At 51.4% G+C, this 21,214-nt stretch overlaps 1 protein-coding gene across 5 annotated transcripts in view; it reads left to right on the forward strand.

Moving 5' to 3' along the window:
* Jakmip1 (janus kinase and microtubule interacting protein 1) overlaps positions 1-21,214 on the forward strand; it is a 122,037-nt gene that overhangs the window by 67,876 nt on the left and 32,947 nt on the right. For all 5 annotated transcript variants that reach the window (XR_003836754.1, XR_003836755.1, XM_029477928.1 and 2 more), the window contains 6 exons: positions 3,914-4,123; positions 5,026-5,145; positions 7,897-8,043; positions 8,709-8,849; positions 10,360-10,419; positions 20,565-20,693. Coding sequence is in view for 3 of the 5 variants with exons in the window: in XM_029477928.1 (XP_029333788.1) it covers positions 3,914-4,123; positions 5,026-5,145; positions 7,897-8,043; positions 8,709-8,849; positions 10,360-10,419; positions 20,565-20,693 (807 nt within the window). In the remaining 2 variants the exon portion in view is untranslated. The remainder of the gene's footprint in view (positions 1-3,913; positions 4,124-5,025; positions 5,146-7,896; positions 8,044-8,708; positions 8,850-10,359; positions 10,420-20,564; positions 20,694-21,214) is intronic.

Below are 21,214 nucleotides of genomic sequence, written 5' to 3' on the forward strand. Positions count from 1 at the left end.
TGGAAGGAAAGCCGTTCAGGCAGGAAATGGGAGGATGCCCAGGAAGATGCGCTTAGGTTTATCTGTAGCCCTTAGTTTAAACCTCCAGGGATTGCTTAACTAAGGCACTGCAATGTGCTCAACACAGAGAAGAAGATGTCTGACCCAGGGATGGGTGAAACCTGGGCCACGAGCGGATTCACACTCCCGGAAATCTTTCCATCTTACTGGGGCATGAGACTTCGATCCAGGACAAACAACAAAGAAACAAAGGCTCAGCTGAAAGCTGATTGAGGAAGGGAGTTGAGGTACCAGAAAATTTATGCTCGAGGGCGGTAAGAAGAAAGGGTCATAGAAGTTCGGGTGTGACAAGTAGGAGGGAGAAGGCAGAAGTAAACAGAAGACATCTGTAGTTTCCTGAGCACAGAGAAACCAACCCCATTTTTTAAAAAAAGTGCCTACAGGGAGGTCAGGCCTTCAGCACGAAGGCCCACTTTCCCTGAAGGACGAAGAAGAATTGCTATGCAAGTATAATAATAATAATGTGAATAGTGGCATATTCAGTTAAAGGAATGCATGTCTGGTGTGTACAAGAGCTTGGGTGGACTCTAGCCATGTGCCAGGAGAAAGAAATCAACCCAAACCTGAGGGTGAAGCCTCCCTATGGTGCGACTGTATCTCTACCATGCAGGAGAAGGGGATAGAGGAGGGTGGCATGGAGGACAGAGCAGAAGCTCCTTGCAGGGTGGATCTGTGAGGAAGCACCCACAGGGGCTCCCCTGGGTGCTTGGTAATGTGGGTGCATCAATTCAAAGTTATCCAAGGCAGTGACCGGCCTGTACAGTGCTTGTCGATGCCTGAGCAAAACTTGGCCAATTCTGGGGTGACTGAGATCATGTGGTAGTTAGCTGTACAGAAGAACTGCACTATGCAGGGACTCTCTCCCAAGGCCTGTCGCTCTCTGTACAACTGCACCGCCCACCCTGTGCAGACTGAGCCCAGTGCCGGAAGCCTTGAACTCCTGCACTCAGCAAGAGGTGAAGTGATACAGAGAAGGAAATGCACACACAGCAGGGTGTTTGACTAATGGATGTAGCACGCTGCTGTCTTCTGGACTGGTCCTGAACCAATCAAGAATCTAAAGCATCTGGCAGAGGAGGAAGGGACGAGTCTCCGTCATCACCAGCAGAGCTCGGCCAGGGAGGAACAGGTTTGGTAAAGGGCAGGACAGCTTGTAGCTGTTCCGGTCTGAACTCTGCAGCAGCCCATTGGATGGAAAACCTGAACCTGCAGAATAGGTAGTTACCCAAGGCCTGTCTCCCATGGCCCAGGAAGAGGAGAAGATCTAGGGAAAATCACCCATGCTCCAATCTCCATGCCTTGGCTCCACAGTGTTGATTCACATCAAGGGTAGTCATTTCCTCACCCCAGGAAACCAGACACTTTGCTGGGAGGGCGCTCCCCACTGCCCCCACCAAGTGCAGACATATAGACTTTGGCTTGTTTGTTTGCAGGGTCTGAGGACCAGCAGAAAGTTATGCAGATGCAGATATTGACTGGTTCTGCTTATTAGAAAACCAGAGTGGCTTTTTGTACAGCTAGATGTGGGGACCAGTAAGGCCCAGGACCAGGGCTTCCCTTGTCTTTGTGACCCCCCTCTCCACCTTTAGTTGACATCACTGCCAGACTAGGGGGATGGGATGGCTGTGGGAAAGGAAACCCAATGACATTTGGTCTCCAGGCAGAAGCTGGAGGGATGCTGAATGCCACTGAACTGGGCTAACTCAGTCTAGTGAAAGACACGGAAGTCACCATTCTCCTTGACTCATTCCTTGAGCTGAGCACCTGGAAGATCTTAGGAGGCAAAGAGCAGGGACCCTCACCAACTGACGATGGTGGCACCTACCTCTTGCCCCAGCGAGAGGGTCACCTAACAAATGGGCTCAGGGCCTTTGTGCTGGCTCCTTCATGTCCTCTGCCCATCTCCAGTCCTGTTATGCCTACTCTTTTTAGCTCCCATGTCAGGCTCCCTCTGAAGAAGACCTCATGCTCTGTGTCCCCTCTGTAAGGCAAGCAGCCTGAGAACCCCACGTAGACCAGACCCCAAGCCACCTTGTCCCCCCAGACTCTTCTCTATCTTCATGGTGGCATTTATCACTATTTTGGGGAATAGGAGTCCAAAATCAAGGCAGCCTCAGTATCAGGCTCCCTCTGTAGGCTCTGGGGAAGGCCCCCATCTCTTCCAGGTTCTGGTGGCAGCTACCTGTTCTTGAAGCTCCTTGGAGTGTGGCTGACTCCATCGAATCTCTGCCTTCACCCCTACATCTCCCCATATCTGTACCCTGCCCTGTCCTAAAGACACCAGTCCTTGGATTTGGGGCCCATCCTAACCTGTGGGTGTCATTTTCATGTCCATCATTGTATCTACACAGATCCGATAGCCAAGGAAAGCCATGCTCTGACTCAGCAGGCTAGCATAGCATTTGGGGGACACTGTTCACCCGTGAGAGGTGCCGAGGGTGACAGTGATAATGGCTGTAGCAGTAGTGGCTTCTGTCTCTGACTTTTGAATCTTCCAAACTTTGTAGAGCAGTGGAGCCCACAGAGCTTCAAAAGACAGAGGTAGGTTGCTGTCCAACTGTGATTTCCACTGCCTTGCACATCCTGGGCTCTGCCTTCCAGAACCAGGCTTGCAGTGTGGGGAGGAGGAGAGGGCTGGGAGGAACCACCAGTGTTCTCCTGCCAATCAGGGCACACTTGCCTCTCTCTCTGAGATTAGGTTTGTGGGTCTTGGATGGACCAGGTCTATTCCACAGGATTCTGCTGGTGGTCACAGGCCGATGACCTGCTAGTAAGAACCCAGGTTCTATCTGTGGTCAAGAGGAAACTCCCCCAACGATTGGACCCGAAAGCTTTAAAGCCTTCTTGGTCTCCTGGGGCTGGGGCTGTGAGCTCACTAAGGGCTCTTAGTTCCAGAGCGAGCCTTAGGATGCCAAACCCGAGGTGTCACCAGGACCATGTGGTATGAAGGCTCTGGAGGAGGGTCCTTTCCACCTTTCCTAGTTCTTGGGTTGCCCATAGTTCTTTGTTCCATGGCTGTGTGACAGCTGTCTTTGTAAAAAACAAATCAATCAAACAAACAAACAAACAAACAAACAAAAACAACCACCACCACCAACACATCCAGAGATCCTAGAGAAGGTGTAGATTCTGGGTGACACTCTAACCAGGACCGTGTCCTCACAGAAATAGGTCCCTAATGGTTGATTTCCCATGAGTACGTTGAAGGATGGTCTGGGGTTCCTCTGCAAACCTCTTTCAGTGTGGTTCCCTGCTCTGTCTGGCCTGCCAGGCTAAGCTCTGTCCCCTGTTTGGTGTGCTGTCCCAGGGAAGGCTGGATTTGACTGGACTGGAGAAAGCAAGGGTTAAGTGTCCCATCTGTACCCAAAGAGAGGGCTCCCCACACCTGGAGAAGGGGTCTACTAGAGGCCAAGCAGAGTTTAGGTGTCCAGTAGTTCTGAGACTCTGGGATTCAGAGGGCACTTAGGATTGGGGACCTATCTACATTTCTGCATCAGTTGCATGTAGGACACAGTGAGTAGACAGCAGGAACAGCCACCTCTGGAAGAAATGCATCTGGGAGGAAGCAGGGTGGGCTGGACTGTTTGGGGCTGATAGGGAGCTGTCGGGTTAGGGGAGCCTTAGGGCGCTGAGTTGCGGTGAGAAGTGCCCATAGCTCTGTAGATCCTCAGACCAAGGGCTATGTCGTCAGTGTTTGTGAGATTAGAGGGTCTGTGCTGCACACTGGCTACCCCACTCCAGATCACTCCCAGTTCAGTGGACTCAGCCTCAGCATCAATCCAGAGTCTGACAGGGACCCCCCCTCTGGTCCTGAGCCCACACCTGATGGCCCATTTTCTTTTTCCTGTACCAGATGGACGAGATCAAAGGGAAGGAGCGGGTGATCCTGGCCCTGGAGAAGGAGCTTGGTGTGCAAACCGGGCAGACCCAGCGGCTGTTGTTACAGAAGGAGGCTCTGGATGAACAGCTGGTCCAGGTCAAGGAGGCAGAACGCCACCACAGCAGCCCAAAGAGGGAGCTTCCTCCTGGCATTGGTGACATGGCGGAGCTTATGGGTGGCCAGGTGAGGGATGGTGTCTCCTGCTAGCCAGAAAGACCACTTCCCTCTGCTGGCTACTGTCCTACCATCTTCCTGGCTCTTCTCTGGTATTTCCTACTCTCTCACACTCCCCTCCTCTCTGGATCCTTCCCACCAGGATATTCATGATATCCGATGAGGCAAAGAGGAAGAAAGGGGGAGAGGGAAGGAGGGAGTTACTGATATTCAGTGTATGCCAGGCTCAGCACTCAGCACTGAGAAAATATTTGTGGAGAACTGGCTGGCTGAGCCGGCTGTGGCTGGAGTTGCAAAAAATATATGGAGATACAGAGAGCAGGGTCCACAGCTGATGCTCTGCAAGAAGGAGGCCCCTGGGCAAGACAGAGAGTGGCAAACTCAGAGGCCCGGAGACCAGCAGGGTTTCCCCAAAGTGGCAGGGCAAGTGTGTGTGTGTGTGCTGGGGGTGGCAACTACCAGGCTCTTAGCAAAAACAGGCAGTTGAAGCAAGCCTGCCCTCTCTCCCTTTCTTCCTCTCTGCTTCATCGGGTGTCATGAATGCTCTGTGCTGAGTGTGCATGAGGCGCTGATGTTTCAGAGTTGAGCAAGACAGCCTGCTGTGGAGGAATGTACTAGCATATTCTAGAAACCACAATGGCATCCAGTGGGTTCTCATAAGTTTGCAGCATGGGTGGGAGCTTCAACTTCAATCCTCCTGGGCTGGTGTTTGAATCACACCGAGGTTTTCAGTCTCAGGCAGGTTGAGATGAAGTGTCCCCGGGAGGATGGGACAGGTGTGCCTGTCTGTCTGCCTCCATGTTGAGCACATGGTCCTCTAGATGGGGCCGGCCGTTCCCGTTGTGTCTTCACCGGGTCTTCAGAGGCTCCATTGGAATCATTTGAGCTTCTTCAAAGTTTTTTATTTTTAGGATCAACATATGGATGAGCGAGATGTGAGGCGATTTCAACTGAAAATTGCTGAACTGAATTCAGTGATTCGGAAGCTAGAGGACAGGAACACCCTGCTGGCTGATGAGAGGAACGAACTGGTAACCACCCAAAACATGTGGCGTCTGGACACGAGGAAGGGACTAGGGCCAGGAGTGGATGCAGAGGGGCCCCTGGGTCTCTTTACTTCCTATCCCGTTCTTTGTGTGTGTGTGTGTGTGTGCGCGTGTGTGTCTGTGTGACACTCATGGAAGAAATCTCTCCGCTTATTGTCTGTGGAGGGATCCATCCTTAGAAAACAGTGGGGGAAGGAATCTCTGCAGGGTTTCCCAATATTTACATCAACAGAAAGTAACAGCAGACACAGGCCTTCAGTACCAAAGCCTCCTGCACAGGATCTGTGGGGGTTTCCAGACCGATGCTGCTGCACAGTGATGAGGAGCAGATGTTGCCGACAGGGAGACTCCTCACCCTTGAGTCGCAGGGCGGAAGCAGCGTCCCGAGCAGGCTTTGTAGTTGTTTTGGATTTGCAAAGCTGTTCTTTTAGGTAGTGTGGTTATGAATAGCTCTATTTTTCCTTTATTTACTTGGCATAAAAGTTGATATATTTCTATTTTTAAAAAGGATGAGCATGCATGCTGGTAGTTTAGTTGCTAGAGTCTTTGCCTGGCATGCAGGAAGCCCTGGATTATGCCATACCCAGCACATAAGCACATAAGCTGCATGTAATTCCAGCCTTTAATCCCAGCACCTGAGGGGTGAAGGCGGGAGGGTCAGAAGCTCCAGGCTGTACTTCAGCTTGAGGTTTGTGAGGCCAGCCTGAGCTAAGGTTGTGAGGCTAGCCTGAGTTACCTGGCATCCTGCTTCAGATTTCTCTCTCTCTCTCTCTCTCTCTCTCTCTCTCTCTCTCTCTCTCTCTCTCTCTGTATGTGTGCGTAATGAACACGGACTAGTTTAAAACAAATCTTTTGTAAAACTAGTATTTGCAAGAATATGCTTATTTTTGCTATCGAAATAGCTAAACTAATTTTATTTTTATAACTTCTCTCTCTCCCTCCCTCCATCTTTCCTTCCATCTTCCTTCCTTTCTTCCTTCCTTCCTTTCTCCCTCCCTCCCTCCTTCCCTCCCTCCCTCCCTTCCTTTCTTTCCTCCGTGTGTCACAGTACACTTGTAGATGGCAGAAATCAACTTTGGGAAGTTGGCTCTCTACTTCCAGTGTGTGGGTTTGGTAATGGGAGTTAGGTCATCAGACTTGGCAGCAAGCACCTTTACCTGCTGAGCCAGCTTGCCGGCCCCAGCTGAGCTAGTTTTCCATTGTTAATGCACAAAGCGTTTGGAAGAAGCCTCATGACCTTGTTGCTCTTTCTAACCTTGACTGTGAAGGGAAATGCATCTTCACAGGTTTAGCAGAAGCGAAATGACGTTCTTCCTAGTGTACGTGAAGGCATACCCCAGACAGCTATGATCAGACTCTACCCCCATTATGTTTCTACTTCTTGCTTAAATATTCATGAGCTAAATAAATACTCATGAGCCACATGGCAATTTACTGTAGCAAAACCTGTAGGCTGCCTGAACAAGTCTCAGGTAGAAAGAGTGAGGTGGTCAGCATCTGAATTCCCCACGGTGCAGTGGCTCCTGACCTGGGTGGTTGGTTACACATTTCACTTTAGTAAACAAATCCACACCCAAAGGGTTGACTTTGCACTTGTGGGATTAGTGCTCTGCAAGGTGCGTGTAGATTTACCAGTGCAGCCAATCCCTTATGTATGGTAGTGTCATAGCCTTGATGGCCACCCTTCCTGGTGGCCATTCAGGCTGCTCCTGGCTTCTTTACTGTTATAAATAATGCAAGAAGCCCCATGCCTGTCTTTACTTTAGAGGGTCTGTAGTTATCCTCTCTTGGGTGGGAGGTCACACGCGCCTTTGGTATGTGACAGACAGCGTCTGAGTGTTCAGTGTGACTGTGCCCTCAGCGACCACAGGGCCACCTCTCTGCTCACATTCTGGTGCACAGCAGAGTGGCCATGGCCCTCCTAGGCAGATGGGGGGTCTTAGTGAGTGAGCTGAGGGGCTCAGCGCTAGGTCAGGTTCATGGTGAGGGCTTGGTGACATGGTGGCCACTTTTGTGGTACAGACATGGGGACATTTCGGTTACTTTTTACTTTTGGTCCGTTTCTCATTGTGAGTCTGAGCAGATGAGGTTGTTACTTCAGTTCTGTAGATGAGGAGACAAGCTAAAAACTTGACTGTGGCTGTGCAGCTGGACAGCGACCGAGCCTGCAGTTGCAATTACTGTACTTACAAGGAAAAGGAGTGACCACTTTTAGCCATGGAGGACCCTGCCCCTTCTCCCCAGTAGCCACCATGACCTCTCACTAGTCTCTTTCCCACTGAACTGCCCCCACACCACAGATTAGAATCATGGATTGCTCTAGAAGTTAGATCTAACCACAAAGCTTTCCTGACTGAAAGTTGTTGGGAGCTAGGGTGAAGACCAAACGGACAAGAGAGGCACAAAGGGTTTTCCAGAGGCTGAATGAATGGCAGCCCGGAAAGACACCCCACCTTTGCCAGGACTGTTTGCTTGGAGTTCTGGTGAATCCCTCCAGGCTGTAGGCCTAGACTCACCTCCATGCCCGGGACTGAGGCCAGGGCTCTTGTCTGCAGGGTGTTGTCCTATGGCTCACTGAAGAGGGGCTGGGAAAGACTAGGTGGCTGGCTGGATTGACCTCTGGGGGCCATGCTTCTGAAGAGGGACCATGTTGAGAATCTCTGCTGGCCTTCGCGGTGGAGCTTGGCCACCCGTGGGGCTGTGCAGCCTCCTGACCCCTGTCTGTGCCTGCTGCAGCTGAAGCGCTCTCGGGAGACAGAGGTGCAGCTGAAGCCGCTGGTGGAGAAGAACAAACGCATGAACAAAAAGAATGAGGATCTGCTGCACAGCATCCAGAGGATGGAGGAGAAGCTCAAGAGCCTCACGAGGGAGAACGTGGAGATGGTGAGGCCCACTTCCCACCTGGCTAGACTCTGTGGTCCATGATCTCTGCCCACCCCTTGACACCTCAGAAGTGGGCTCAGTCCTGGCTGGTCTTGCTCGCCTCCACATCTCCATATGCGCACTGCCAGAGTGCCTGCTGCCTCATCCCCTCATTGTCCCAGAGGAGGACAGGGCAGAATCAGTAGGCCAGGCTTATACACTGATGGATTATAGCCCATGACTGGCTCATGCTTTATGGGCTTCCCTGGAGACAGTTACTGCTGAAAGGGCTGTACGTGGGGGCAGGTTTTCCCTCTACATAGGATGACTGGTGTCTGTGCTCTGGGGGGTTTGTAAGATACTTTCAGGTCCATTAATTAGAGTGCCCATTTCACAGCTTAGAAGACTGGGGCCCAGGTACTAGTGTGGGTAGTCTGTGATGAGGAGTTGCCTCCCTGCCTGTCTTGCCTTCTGGCTTTCAGAGATCATTCAGATTATCCCCTGCCCCAGCCCCACCAGCCATTCCTGTGAGCATCACTGACCACACCTCTGGCTCAGCTTCGGCCTTCAGCTGTGTATTCCCCATCTTGGGACCAGGGGTCTGTCATCCCCACCCCTGAGCCCCACAGCAGTGCTGTCTTTCACACTGTAGCACACCGAAGCACCCTCTCTCCTTCTGGTTGCAGAAAGAAAAGCTGTCTGCTCAGGCCTCGCTAAAGCGACACACATCCCTGAATGACCTCAGTCTGACCAGGGACGAGCAGGAGATAGAGTTCCTGAGGCTGCAGGTGCTGGAACAGCAGCATGTCATCGATGACCTCTCTCTGGTACGTTGTCACTCTTGGCTAAGATGACACCACAGGAGGCAGAGTCAAGAGTGGGCATTAGGACAGGAGTGGGACCTGACAGTCCAGCTTCTGACACTAGGTCCCCTGTGATCTCCAGGAAGCAGCTTTAGCTTGGTTGAAATGAGATCAGTGCTACCTGGGAACAGTTTCCATGGCAACTCACTTTTCAGTGGGCTCTTGGCTTGCCCTGGTGAAGAGGCAGCCTGGATCTGTTCTGAGGGGCCTTTGAGTTATTATTAACTTGGATTCATTTTTTAATTTAGCTATTGCATACCAGGAGTTTGAGCCCGAAAATCTGAGCTTTATCATCAGATCAGAGTTTGAAGGACCAGCTGAGACTGTCATGAGGGCTTCATAGCTGCTCAGGGGTGGTTATGATGAAAGGAGAGGAGAGCGAGCCTGCAGTAGAGAGGGGTGTCTTATTCCAAAGATAGCGCCCGGCAGTGCAGTCAGGCACATCTGCAGTGAGCGCAGAAGCGGAGTGGGCTCTGCTTGCTCATGAGACCTGCGTGGGCATGATGGTTCCATCCACGGGACTCTGAAGGGCGGGAAGCCATGATCACATCCTCGGCGGGTTGCATGAGAAGCGGTGCCTGTCCTCTACCCTCCCCTCTCTCCCCCTGCCTTTCCCACACAGCCAGCCATCTTGGCTTCATTACCTAGATGACATAATGTAGCCAAGGATGACAAGACACACTCAATAAAGAGACAATGAGTGAAAAGAAAAATAAGCCAAAGCGGGACTGGGGAACAGATTAACCAGTCTGCCAGGATCTGGTCAGATCCAGTCCCAGTTTTGTCCTGCTGGAGGGAAAGGAGGGAGTGCTGATAGGGAGAGGCCCTGGGTCCATCTGGGTCCTCAGTACTGCCACCCCTGTCTGCAGTGGACCCCAACTAAGCAATGCTGCAGGAAGCTCCTAGCCCCACACAGCAAGAAAGAAACAACTGGAGAAAATTAAGTCACACAGCCAGTACAAGGGTTGTGGGGGATTCCATCCCTGCTCTGTCTAGCTCAAAGCCGTAAGCATCCAGCTGCTGCTATTGCAGGTAGACCCTGCCAAGGCCAGAAGAACCACTGTGAGGCCACACTGCTTGGGCTTGGCAGCCTCAACCCTCTGCCTTTGGCAGAGGCAGGTGAATTTCTGAATTCGAGGCCAGCCTGGTCTACAGAGTGAGTTCCAGGACAGCCAGGGCTACACAGAGAAACCCTGTCTTGAAAAACCAAAAAAAAAAAAAAAAAAAAAAAAAAAAAAAAAAAAAAAATCTAGGTTTTTCTGTGATGAGATGGTCCATCAGGGTGGGTGACAAGGACCTGAACAAGTATCTTGTTACTAGGCTCTCAGTTGGGTGCCTGCAGTGTGAACTAGGCCATACTGATAGAGAGGTAAGCAGGCAGGTTGGTGCACTGAACCTCCATGTCTTAACTGTGTGGTCCTGTGTGATGGGGGCCTGGTTGCAAGTGCTCACTGGTGGCTGCATTTCTTTTCAGGAGAGAGAACGCCTGCTGCGCTCCAAGAGGCATCGAGGGAAGAGCCTGAAGCCCCCCAAGGTGAGCCTGCCACCTCAAGCCAGTCTTACAGGAGGGGAGGGTCACAGGGCCAGCCGCAGGCCCAGAGACTGTGTGACACAGCTGTGTGTTGGCTGTCTCAAGGCTACATACATTGTGGCACAGTAATGTGACCCAGATATGGAAATTTATTAATGGAACACTTACTAATGGAATTCTGTGTTTGAACCTTGGATTATGTGCATCCAAAATTTAAAAAAACAAAAAAACCCATAGTTACTCAGGCCTTCTGAGGGATTTGAAGGACACTCAGCCTCATTTTATGCCTCCTGTGTGTTATGGGATCTCAGGCGCTTTGTTGAGAGGTGTGGAATGGAGCCCTTTTTGTAACATGTGACTGCTGTCTCCCAGAGGCTGTCTGGGTGTGCCATCAGGAGCGAGCAGAGCTGGGTGGGGAGACTTAGAGGTCCCCGGGGAGGCTTAGAAGAAGCTGTGGTTTGAATGTCAGCCCCACTGGCCACTTGTCTGAGATGGATCTCTGCTCCTTCCTGAACTGGTACCTGGCAGCTTCGTCTACTGACAGAGATGGTTAGAGAAGTGCTTCTGGGTAAGAAAAACTGTGAAGGTATGACAGCAGATGGCTAAAGACGTGGAGTCAGAGTGGCAGCAGGGAGTGGTGGGGACAACCCTTTTCTGGCCCAGAACACCTAATGTGGCCCAGTTGGCACAAGGTAGGCTGATGGCATCAAGCATTCCACTGTTTAAAGCGAAGCATAAGTCTTCACCTCAGAGTGATGGAGAATGCCTGTGGCCCCAGCACTGGACAAGAGGGAATGGGAAGATTTGAAGTTCAAAACTAGCCCTCTGGCTAATTGGTGAGTTTGAGGCTGACCTGGGCTATATGAGGCTCTGCGTCAATAAGCCAAGAGATGAGGGAGGGGCAGATCCTTACATGTTATTTCCCTAGGACTGGCTGAACAAAAATGGGTCCCTTGGAATGACAGGAAGTTAGTGTCTTATAATTCGTGAGACCAGAAGCCTGGCTTCAAGGTGCTGGTGAGGCCAGGTCTCTTCCCCCAGGCGTCTCGTCTGGAGGGCCCTCTTTTCCATTTCCTCCAGCTCTGGGGTGTTCCAGTGATAGTGGCTGTTCCTTGCACTACTCCAGTCCACTGCTGGGTCACACTGTCATCTTTAGGGACACCGGATATACTGGGTTCAGAGCCTATAGTGCCTCAGCATGAGGTGCTTCTTCAGGACCTCTTGCATAGTTATCTTTGCATTGACCAAATAAATAAATAAATAAATAAATAAATAAATAAATAAATAAATAATCACATTCTGCAGCAGCACAGTCAGGAAGGACTTCAGCGTATCTTTTGAGGGGACACAATTTAGTCATAATACCATTATATAAAACCCAAGGATTTTTAATGTGGATGTAAATGTCAGAATACAGAGAGTGTAAAATGTGTCTCTGAGCCATCTCTGCCCTGTCCCCTCCCCGGGTAGCCAGTCTGAATTCAGTCTGAGCTCATGGTTGCTTGGATTGATTAGTGGTCACCCCACTATCTCAATTCATCCTCAGAGCCACCCTGGCTCTTCCAGTTACGGGAGACAGAGATGTAGAGACAGCTCGAGGACGAGCCAGTGGGCAGATGGGGTCGAGCCTCGGACTCACTGTCTGCAGCAGGCTGAGCTGAGTCAGGGGCAGGTCTTTGTGTGCTGATCTTAGATGCTCAGAAGGCTGTGTATGATGCTGCACGCCTTTAATCCCAGCACTCTGGTGGCAGAGGGAGGTAGTTTGAGACCAAGTTGGTTTCCACATATAGCAAGTTTCAAGCCACCTCAGTCAGGGCTTCCTAGTAAGATCTTCTCCAAAACAAAACAAAACAAAACAAAACAAAACAAAACAACAAACACCCTCAAAACGAACCAACCAAACAGGAAAAAAACGGACCAGTAGGAGGCCCAGCATAGCTGTTTGCATTCACAGACCTGTTGACACCCACCTTAATAAAGCAGGGGGATAGCAAGTGATGTCCCCATGGCTTGTCCCCAGGGTGGGCCAGAGTCTGTCCTACACTCATCTGGCACTTAGAATGTTTATTGCCACATAATCTGCTGAATGTGTGGGTCATACAATTGTTCAACGCTGCAGGCTTGCTCCCTCCCTCCTGTGGTTAGGAGGAACGCTGCAGCACCCCCACACGACAGCCTTCAGCTGATTCCAGTAACTGCGTTTGGTGACTGTATAATTATTTGCCCGCCCTTTCCCCTTCTGGGGGCGGGGGGCATTTTGCTCTGGTGGTAAATGTCACTGAAGTAAAGTCACTTTGAGCAGAAAGTCTGGCTGGTTCTGGCTGGTACCATCTCAGTGTTTGCAACATGGGCCTAATGGGGAGAAAGCGCCCCCTGCTGCCAGAAGAAGGTTGTGACATCTGCAAACAGTGCTTGTGAGACAGGAGTTAAAACTACTGAGGGTAGGTAGATGGTTGGTTCACACTGCACATGCGTGGCATGAAACAATCCATAATTAAAGGTTACCAAGAAATCTGTTGTGAGGTAAGATTACCTCAAGCCTACGTGGCCTGTGAAGCCTTTTTTGAAACTTAAAATGTTTTCAGTATCAAATAAAAAAAAAATTCAGGTTTTGGATTCTGGATTAGGGATACTTAACTGATGAAGTTTATTTTAAAAAAATCCTGCCAATCAGAAAAACCCAGCAATTGTAAGTAGTTGTGCTTCCAATCGTCCCAGATAGGGGCACTTGGCCTGTCTTCCACTGGTCCTGATCTCTGAATCTGCTGATTGGGAGAGACATTAACAGCACAGCACGCCAGCAGTGGTGGTGGTGGGGAAGCGCGGGGGAGGGGGGCGGGGGGGAAGCATCTGTCTCCAAAGAGTGACTGGCACCGAGCAGGGGGCTGACTGACTAGGTGCACAGCCTCTCCCGAGAAGTGCGTTTGCAGGACATTGCCTACCTCAGAGAAGCAGGGGTGTGTGCGTACGTTAGTGCGAACCCTAGAAGGTTGGGTGTGGGAAAGCTGTACGGATTTTGTTTTCTTAAAGGTAGGATTGCTTATAGCCCAAGTTGGCCTTGACCTCCATGTGTAGTTGAGGCTCCTCCGGCCCCACTTCCTGAGTGGTGGGGTTCCTGGCGTGCTCCACCAAGCCCTGTTTTATGTAGTGTTGGAGGCTGATCCAAGGCCTTTGTGCCTGCTAGGTTAGCCCTTCAGCAGTTGATCTGCATCCCCAGCCCATGGGAAGTGGCTTCCCTCTTACTGTTTCCTGGGCCACCAGCATCTCTTTTTCTCCAGATTCATGTAGGCTGGCTTTCATCCCAGGATCCTGCGTTTTAGCCCAGCCCTGTGCAGACCAGGTGGACAGGCGATGGTGGCTTCCTGTGCAGACCGGGTGGACAGGCAGCTTTGCAGCTTTGGGCTTGAGCGTGATTGTACTCTTCTGTGCCCCATTGGTGCCCTTCAGGCCTGGTGCATCCTGGTCTCCTCCTACGGCTGAAGTACTGATGGTTTTTTTGTCTCCCCCTATAACTGCCCCCTTCCCCCTTTTACTCTGTATGGTGTATATCCTAGGACCATGTCAGGTCCTCCAGCTTCACAGACCATTTGAATAAATTCATTGACACTTACAAAATTTTTCAGAAGCCTCCCAGATCCATCCCTGCTCTTGACTCCTGACACCTAGACCCTAGGGAAGCCTCTAGACTCTGAGGACTCCTGTATTAGTTAACTCTCGTTACCATGGAGACCAGGTGTCTGCCAGAAACAACTTTAGGGAGGAAGGGCTTGGGTAGGCTTACAACCTCTGATGGCACTGTCAATCATGCTGAGTCCGTTGATTCTGGGCCCCTCCTGAGCCAGCACATCATGGGAGCAGGAGCGCGTGGCACGAGCTGCTCACGTGCTGCATAGGAAGCAGAGGAAAGGCATACAGGAAGGGATCAGGGCAGATACAGTCCCAGAGACACTCCCTCAGTGACCTGCTTCCTCCAGCCAGGCCCCACCTCCAAGTTTCTACCACCTCTCCACCGCTACTCAAAACCTGAAGCCATCTGATGGCTGTGGTCTGATAGTCTCTGGAGGTACACATGACTTTTTTTTTTCCTGGGTATTTATATCAGTCCATTCAGGTAGACAGTAAGATTGACCATCATACACCCTGATGCACAGGTAATGGAGACAGGGCAGTGTCCCCAGTGGTGGTCCTCATATTTAAATGGTCTCCACAGTCCTAAGGACTACCTTAATGTCACCCTGGGCTTCCCAGGAGCACCTTCTCCCGCCATGGGATTCCCTCTGGGGCAAGACTATGCTGACTCTTTGTGCCTCCTGCTAGTTTAGGCCAAGCTAACATCAGTTCCTAGTGAGAGGTGCAGGGGAGACCCTAGTTGATTTCTTGGGCCTTGTCCTAGAGTCTAGGGACCTTTCTCTGCAGGGGTCTGGCAGCAAGGAGGCCTCAATATGGGGCAATGAACCGGACTGCAGACTGTCAGTAGCTGCTATTCCATAGCCATGTGAATTGAACTCTAGCAGAGCTCTAGCACATGGGTGATGGGGATCTTGGGTGTAGCTGAGAGACTGAGGTCTGGAATGTTGAGCAGTCAGCCCCAGCACAAACTCTGAGGCCTGAGACAAGGGCATAAGCTCCTAGAATTTGCTTCCTGGTTCTCAAAACGAAATCACATTCAAATCAGGAGATCATACTGGAGACCTGGTTCTATGGCTGACCATAGTCGGTAGTCAAGAAATGATTGTGCCTCCTTCCTCCCCTCTTTGTCTTAGAACAGTAGCCTTGCTGCATGTTCTAGTTTGCTTTTTATTGCTGTAGTAAATGCCATGACTATGGGAGGAAGGACCTTGTTTCAGTTTACGGGTTACAGTCCGTCATTGAGTGTGGTCAGCACAGAAACTCAAGGCAGGAATCAGCAGAAACTGAAGCAGAGACAGAGGGGGCTGTTAGCTACTGGCCCTCTCTCTGGCTCATGCTCAGCTAGCCTTCTACAACACAGGACCTGCTCAAGGGTGGCAGTGCCCAAAGTAGGCTGGGCCCCTCCCACATTAGTCACCACGAGAGTTCTTCACAGACATGGCTACAGGGCAGTCCTATCAAGGCAGTTCTTTAATTGAGGTTCCCTCAGACAGTTCAAGGCTGTGTCAGGTTCATAGAGGAGGCGAGCTAGGTTATTGTGGCTGGGTTTAATGCAGATGCTCAGGTACCCGCAATCCACAGTGTAGCCTTTGAGACAGTGTAAGTATCCTATGGTGGTGTCTACCCAGGAAGGCTGCAGAGCCTGCTGGGCCATGTGCCTGAGTCGCCTCTTCTCTGGGGACCTTGGCTTACTGCCAGCAGTGAGGAGTCCATGCCTGATGCCTGGCAGATCCTTCTGGCGCGTTGTTCCTGAGTCCACTCTGACATCACATCTAGGAGCCCTACAAACCAAAACCAGTGCCTAGCTGCTTGTGGAGGGTTGGGGCAGAGGAACATTGGGCACTTCCGGAGCAGACACTGCTGTGGAGTGACTTCCCGCCTAGGACACCCTACTGGTTTTCAGTGTGATTTTTTGCTTCTCAGCAGCCAAAAGTGCTTCTATCCCTATGTTAGTTTGCAACTGAACCCGTTTGTCGTCAGTCCTTCTCCAGCTGTTGCCCTGAGAGCTTCTATGGCTTCATCCTGCCCTGTGTGTCCCCGAGGCACGACTGTAGCATAGCATCCTACAAGCCTAGAGATTCAGAACGGCGACTGCATGAAGCGGTCAGATTTTATGCCCAACTTGAATGCAAGGCTGGTCCTTGGCCCTTGTGGTGAGAGATTTCCTAGTGGCACTTCTCTAAGGGCTGTACCCCTAAGTCCAACCCTGGCCTCTGTCTGGGCAAGGTACTGATGACTTCCTTATAGCTTAGGAATCATAGCTCCCCCCCCAAAAAAAAACCTCTGTAGTGGTTTGTTGCAGGTTGTGTACGAGCTCAGGTAAATAAACTCTGAGAGCCACACTTCGGGGACAACAGGGGCTGCGTGTGCCAGGACACCCACGGCTGGCGGTGGGTTAGTTTGCAGATGTCCCAGGCAGACGAGGGAAGAGACATCCCATCCTTTGCGGCTCTGGGCCTGAAGCAGAAGACTCTCGTCATGATACCGTTGCTACTGCTGTGCCCAAAGGCTTTGCAACTATCCAGGGACCTGGGACTGTTGACAACAGTTCTGGGCATAGGGAGATTGGGTCCTAGGAGAGAAGTCCCCAGAGGACATGCAGGTTTAGAAGCTGTGCTCTGTGACAGATACCTGGGCTGGCCTGGAAACTGGCTACTCTCCATTGATAGCTCTGTCACCAGCATCACCACCGCTGTTGCCAAGGGTGCACCTTTGGGGCGTCCCTGTCCTCTGGCTTCTGCTGCTGACACTATTCAGGAAGCTGTGAGGGGCAGGTGTGCCTGTTTTCTGGGGCTGGAGAGAAGGCAGGGATGGCCTGACCAGCCAGTACAGGCTAGTTCCCGCAGCATCCCTGACAGACATGGAGTACATCCTGTTTGTGCTCTACTTCTCCTTCTTCCTCTGCCTCTGCGCCCTCGTGTGCCTGTACTTTTCTGGCTGCCAGGAGATGACCTATAAGCATGAAGGTAGGCAGCTGCCTAGGATGGGAGGGTCTGTCTTGGTGACTCTTGGCTGCCATCGGAAGGTCCTAGATCTTCTGGGCAATTCTGGCTGGATGCTGGGACGGTGAAGAGAAGAGCTGGTGAGATGCTGGGTCCAGTGGAGAGGTGTGTGTGTGTGTGTGTGTGTGTGTGTGTGTGTGTGTGTATACGTGTGTGTGTGTGTGTTGAGTCCAATGAAGATGGTTAGCCTGTCTTTGTCTGTGTCTGTCTCACTGTCTGTCTGTCTCTTTCTCTCTCTGCTGAACTCAGTGGAGAGGTTAGTATCTGTCTGTGTGTGTGTATATGTGTATTGTATGTGTGTGTATGTATGTATGTATTATGTGTGCCAAGCATGAACTTATGTGTATATGTAGAAGAAAGATTTGCTCTAAAAGCATTTTGGTCAAAATCACAATTACACACACAAACACACACACACACACACACACACACACAAGCACGAGCGGCTCGAGAGCGCACAAGGTCTCATGTAGCTCACTGTAGCTAGCTTCAAACTTAACGATGCATCTGAGGATGACCTTTGACCTTGAATTTCTGACTGTCCTATGTGTCCCGTGACTCACAGCTGTCAGCTCTTCGCCCCACAGCCATGCATAGCACACTTGGTGTACACCGACCCAGATCTCCATGTATACTAGACAAGCACCCTACCAACTGGACTACACCCTCAGCCCCCAAACTATGTTTTAAACTTTGGATTTCTTTGTAAAAATGACACTGGCTGGACTGACTTGTGTTGCAAGCAGGGTGGGTGTCTAGAGGGACAAGCCCCTTTTCACAGTCAGCTCACTTGGTGCCTGAGAATTGTAAGAACTTTTCTGCCCAATCCAGGAAGTTTAGAATTAAGGGACACAGGCCACTTGGCAGCAGGCAGCGGGCAACATCTCCTGGTGGCCCTCCCCCGCCCCTCGGGAAGTGAGTGTGGGCCACCTCAGTGTATCGAGGAAGCAGCCAGAACAAGTTTCCTGTTCTGAGGACATAGGCACTGTGTTCACTTTAAACACCAAGGTGACTTTTCTGTTTTGTGCTGTTAGTGAGGCTGTGCTGAGTGGGCTGGCTCTGTCAGCTTCTCTGTCACCTCATCACCTAGACAAAGGAGCTGTTCCAGGCATGCAGGTACACACCTGTAATCCTGCCGTTTGGGAGGTAGGGGCATGGAGGGATGGAGTTTAAGGCAAGCCTGGACTACATGAGACATTTTAAAAGAAAACAAAGCAAAGCTGGGCAGTGGTGGTGCACGCCTATAGTCCCAGCACTTGGAAGGCAGAGGCAGGTGGATTTCTGAGTTCAAGGCCAGCCTGGTCTACAGAATGAGTTCCAGGACAGCCAGAGCTACGCAGAGAAACCCTGTCTCGAAAAACCAAAGGTGGGGGGGAGGATTACAAAGCAAAAAGGAACCTCTAAAGGAGGCAGGCTAGGCCACCCGTGTGTCCTGAGAGCTGGGCAGTGGGCACTGGAGCCCAGCCAGCTCCTGATAGCTGAGGAAGTAGATGGGCCATGCATAGTTACTGACTCCCCTCCATTACAACAGGATTTCACTGGAACTATTGGTTTGTGCTGGCTTCCTCCCTGTAAGTAGCTTCCGGCTTCCCCTGGTATAACGTGGCTTTCTGCAGCCCCAGTCTAGGGCCAGGTCTACTGTGAAGCTCTACCTGGGCCTAACCTTGTCCTATTCAGTTGGGAACTTGAGCAGTTGAAACCTTGTGATTAGGCTCTGTCATTGAGCGCTTCATTAAAAGCCACCCTGTTCTTCAAGAGCAGATTAGCCTAGGCAATTGATCTGTGTTACTAGCCCCAGAAACTTCCAGAATGCTAACAGTGGATGGTCATAGGCCACCACCACATCCTAATTTGGGGAAGTGTGTAATTTTAGGACCTTCCTGGGGCCCACTTGGTAGAAGGGGGAGCAGAGATGTCCCCACATCAGGCCACTAGTTAGCACAGCCAACACGCAGATCTGTCCCCAGAGGACAGGCAATTAGCAGTGTTTATGAAAAATAAGGTTGGCCAGGCAGCAGCCCAAGGGAACAGGGATGTGGAGCTCGAGTCAGAGTGAGCTGCTGGTGTGGACTCTACTGCTTCCTGTTGTCGCCAATGCCTGCAGTGGTAGGGCTTCCTATCTGACGGGAGGGGAGATGCTGAAGGCCACTTGGACTATATGGAGCCTCACCTGGTCTCACCATCCTCCCTGTCAGCTGGGTACAGAGGCAGGTGGATACCCAGCAGATGCTGGCCATGTGAACCTTCAAAGAGGTCACGTGAGAGCAAACCCCAAACCATGTGAGGAACATTCTGGAGGGAATGTTTGCAGGGGCCTGGTAGAGCCTCTGTAGAAAACCCTAACTGTCCAGAGTGACTGAGAAGTCCCTCCCTGCCCCTTCCCTGTGATGTCAAAGGGACTTCCTCATGGCGTTGTTGCTGGGGACTGCAGCCTCTATGTTCTCGTATCTGCACATACATGTTTGCTGCCATAGTGGCTTGGGTGTAGGGTACACTCTGCCTCCTCTGTGGGTTAAGGATAGATGTGTGACTCTCTGGGAGTCCTTGGGAGCCCAGAGCTGATCACTGCAATGAGGCTCCTGTTCTCTCACAGTCCTGGAAAGCACTCTGATTGGGAAGGCAAGGGATTCTCTCGAACAGGGTGTTTGGAAGGAGAATAAAGAGCAGTGTGCCTTGAGCCAGGAAGAGGGGTGCATGTGGAGGTAGATGGTTGATGGACACAGCCCTCTGGGGCTAGTGCTCCCTAGCAGGTACCCTACCTGGCTTTAATCGTGTGTCTCCAGGCTGAGCCTTGTCTGGCTCACTGAAGCTGCTCAGCCGGTGACTACTGAACGAGTGAATGAATGATTGAACAAATGAGTGAGGGGAGCCCCACATCCTGTGCAGTTTGGAGTGAGAGAGGTGTAGCAAAAAGATTCTCAGGTAGTTGGCAAACAGGGCAGAAAGATGATCTGAGGTTATGAGTACAGGGCCCTTAATGTTATTCTTTCTAATTATTTCAGTGCTCTGAATGCATTGTCACCCGAAGCTAAGAGGAATCACCTCTTAGGCCGAGCTGCTGGGGAAGATGGGGTCAGAATTCTGGTTCTCCTAATCACATCTCCTTTTCCTGGCATCCCGTGTATCAGCTCCTTCTTTGGGGCCAGACATCTCACTCAGCCTGTAGAAAGCCCTGGGTGCTGGGACTTAATTAAGCACAGAGTGAGTGAGGTCCCCTCTTACACTGGAAGGGTGGCATCTCAACAGTCGTCAGGAGGGACCTAGAGCTCAGAAGACCTGGCATTTAAAGCCAACTGAAGAGTTGCATAGCCCCCTCTGCCTATGACCCCTCCTGCCACCTAGTGATCATTGTTATGCTAGCCGCATCTTCAGCAGACTTAGTGGCTCGCTCCGTCCTGAGCCAGCTGTAGATGGGGCCACAGCTGCCTCCGCCTCAGCCTCAGCCCCCTGTGCCCTGGGCTGGCTGTGGGTAGGCAGCTGCTGTCTTCTTGACCTCGTGCTCCTTGCCTCTCACAGAAGCATGTTGTGGAGACATTTTTTGGATTTGATGAGGAGTCCGTGGACTCTGAAACATTGTCTGAGACGTCCTACAACACAGACAGGACAGACCGGACCCCAGCCACGCCGGAAGAGGACTTAGATGAGGTAAGCAAAGTGCAATATGCTAGGGACGCCACACCTTTGTCTTGGCCAGGGCTGCTCCCTCTCTGGTGGTCAATCCTGCCATGCCTTAGAGCCTCAGAGCAAGGAAAGCCAGGCCTTGCTGCCTAGAGGGCACCCACTGAGCACCTCCCTCAGAGCTGATCTCCTGGGAGACTTAAGGCTGCTAGAGCAACACCCAGATGCTGCCCCCGGTGCTGCTTACAATTGCAGGTAAAATTACACGTCTCGTTTCTTATCCCCCACACATAGGTGACAGAAGTGGTCACAGTTGGTGACTTTCCTAAATTCCAGGCAGTATTTAATATAGACTTTCCCCTGGTGCTGCAGCTCACACCAGGCTTCCTCTGTGTGTGTATGTGTCTGTCTGTCTGTCTGTCCGTCCTCTGTGCACCCCTCAGTGGCTGTCCCCTGAGCCTGGCTGTGGCAGGTGCTGGTGGAGCTTTCTGGTGTCACATGTGCTCTGTTGGGAAGCTCCATGCAGCTTTCTGCATGAGCCTAGGATT

Source organism: Mus caroli, chromosome 5, assembly GCF_900094665.2.
Source record: "Mus caroli chromosome 5, CAROLI_EIJ_v1.1, whole genome shotgun sequence".
Classification (NCBI taxonomy): domain Eukaryota; kingdom Metazoa; phylum Chordata; class Mammalia; order Rodentia; family Muridae; genus Mus; species Mus caroli.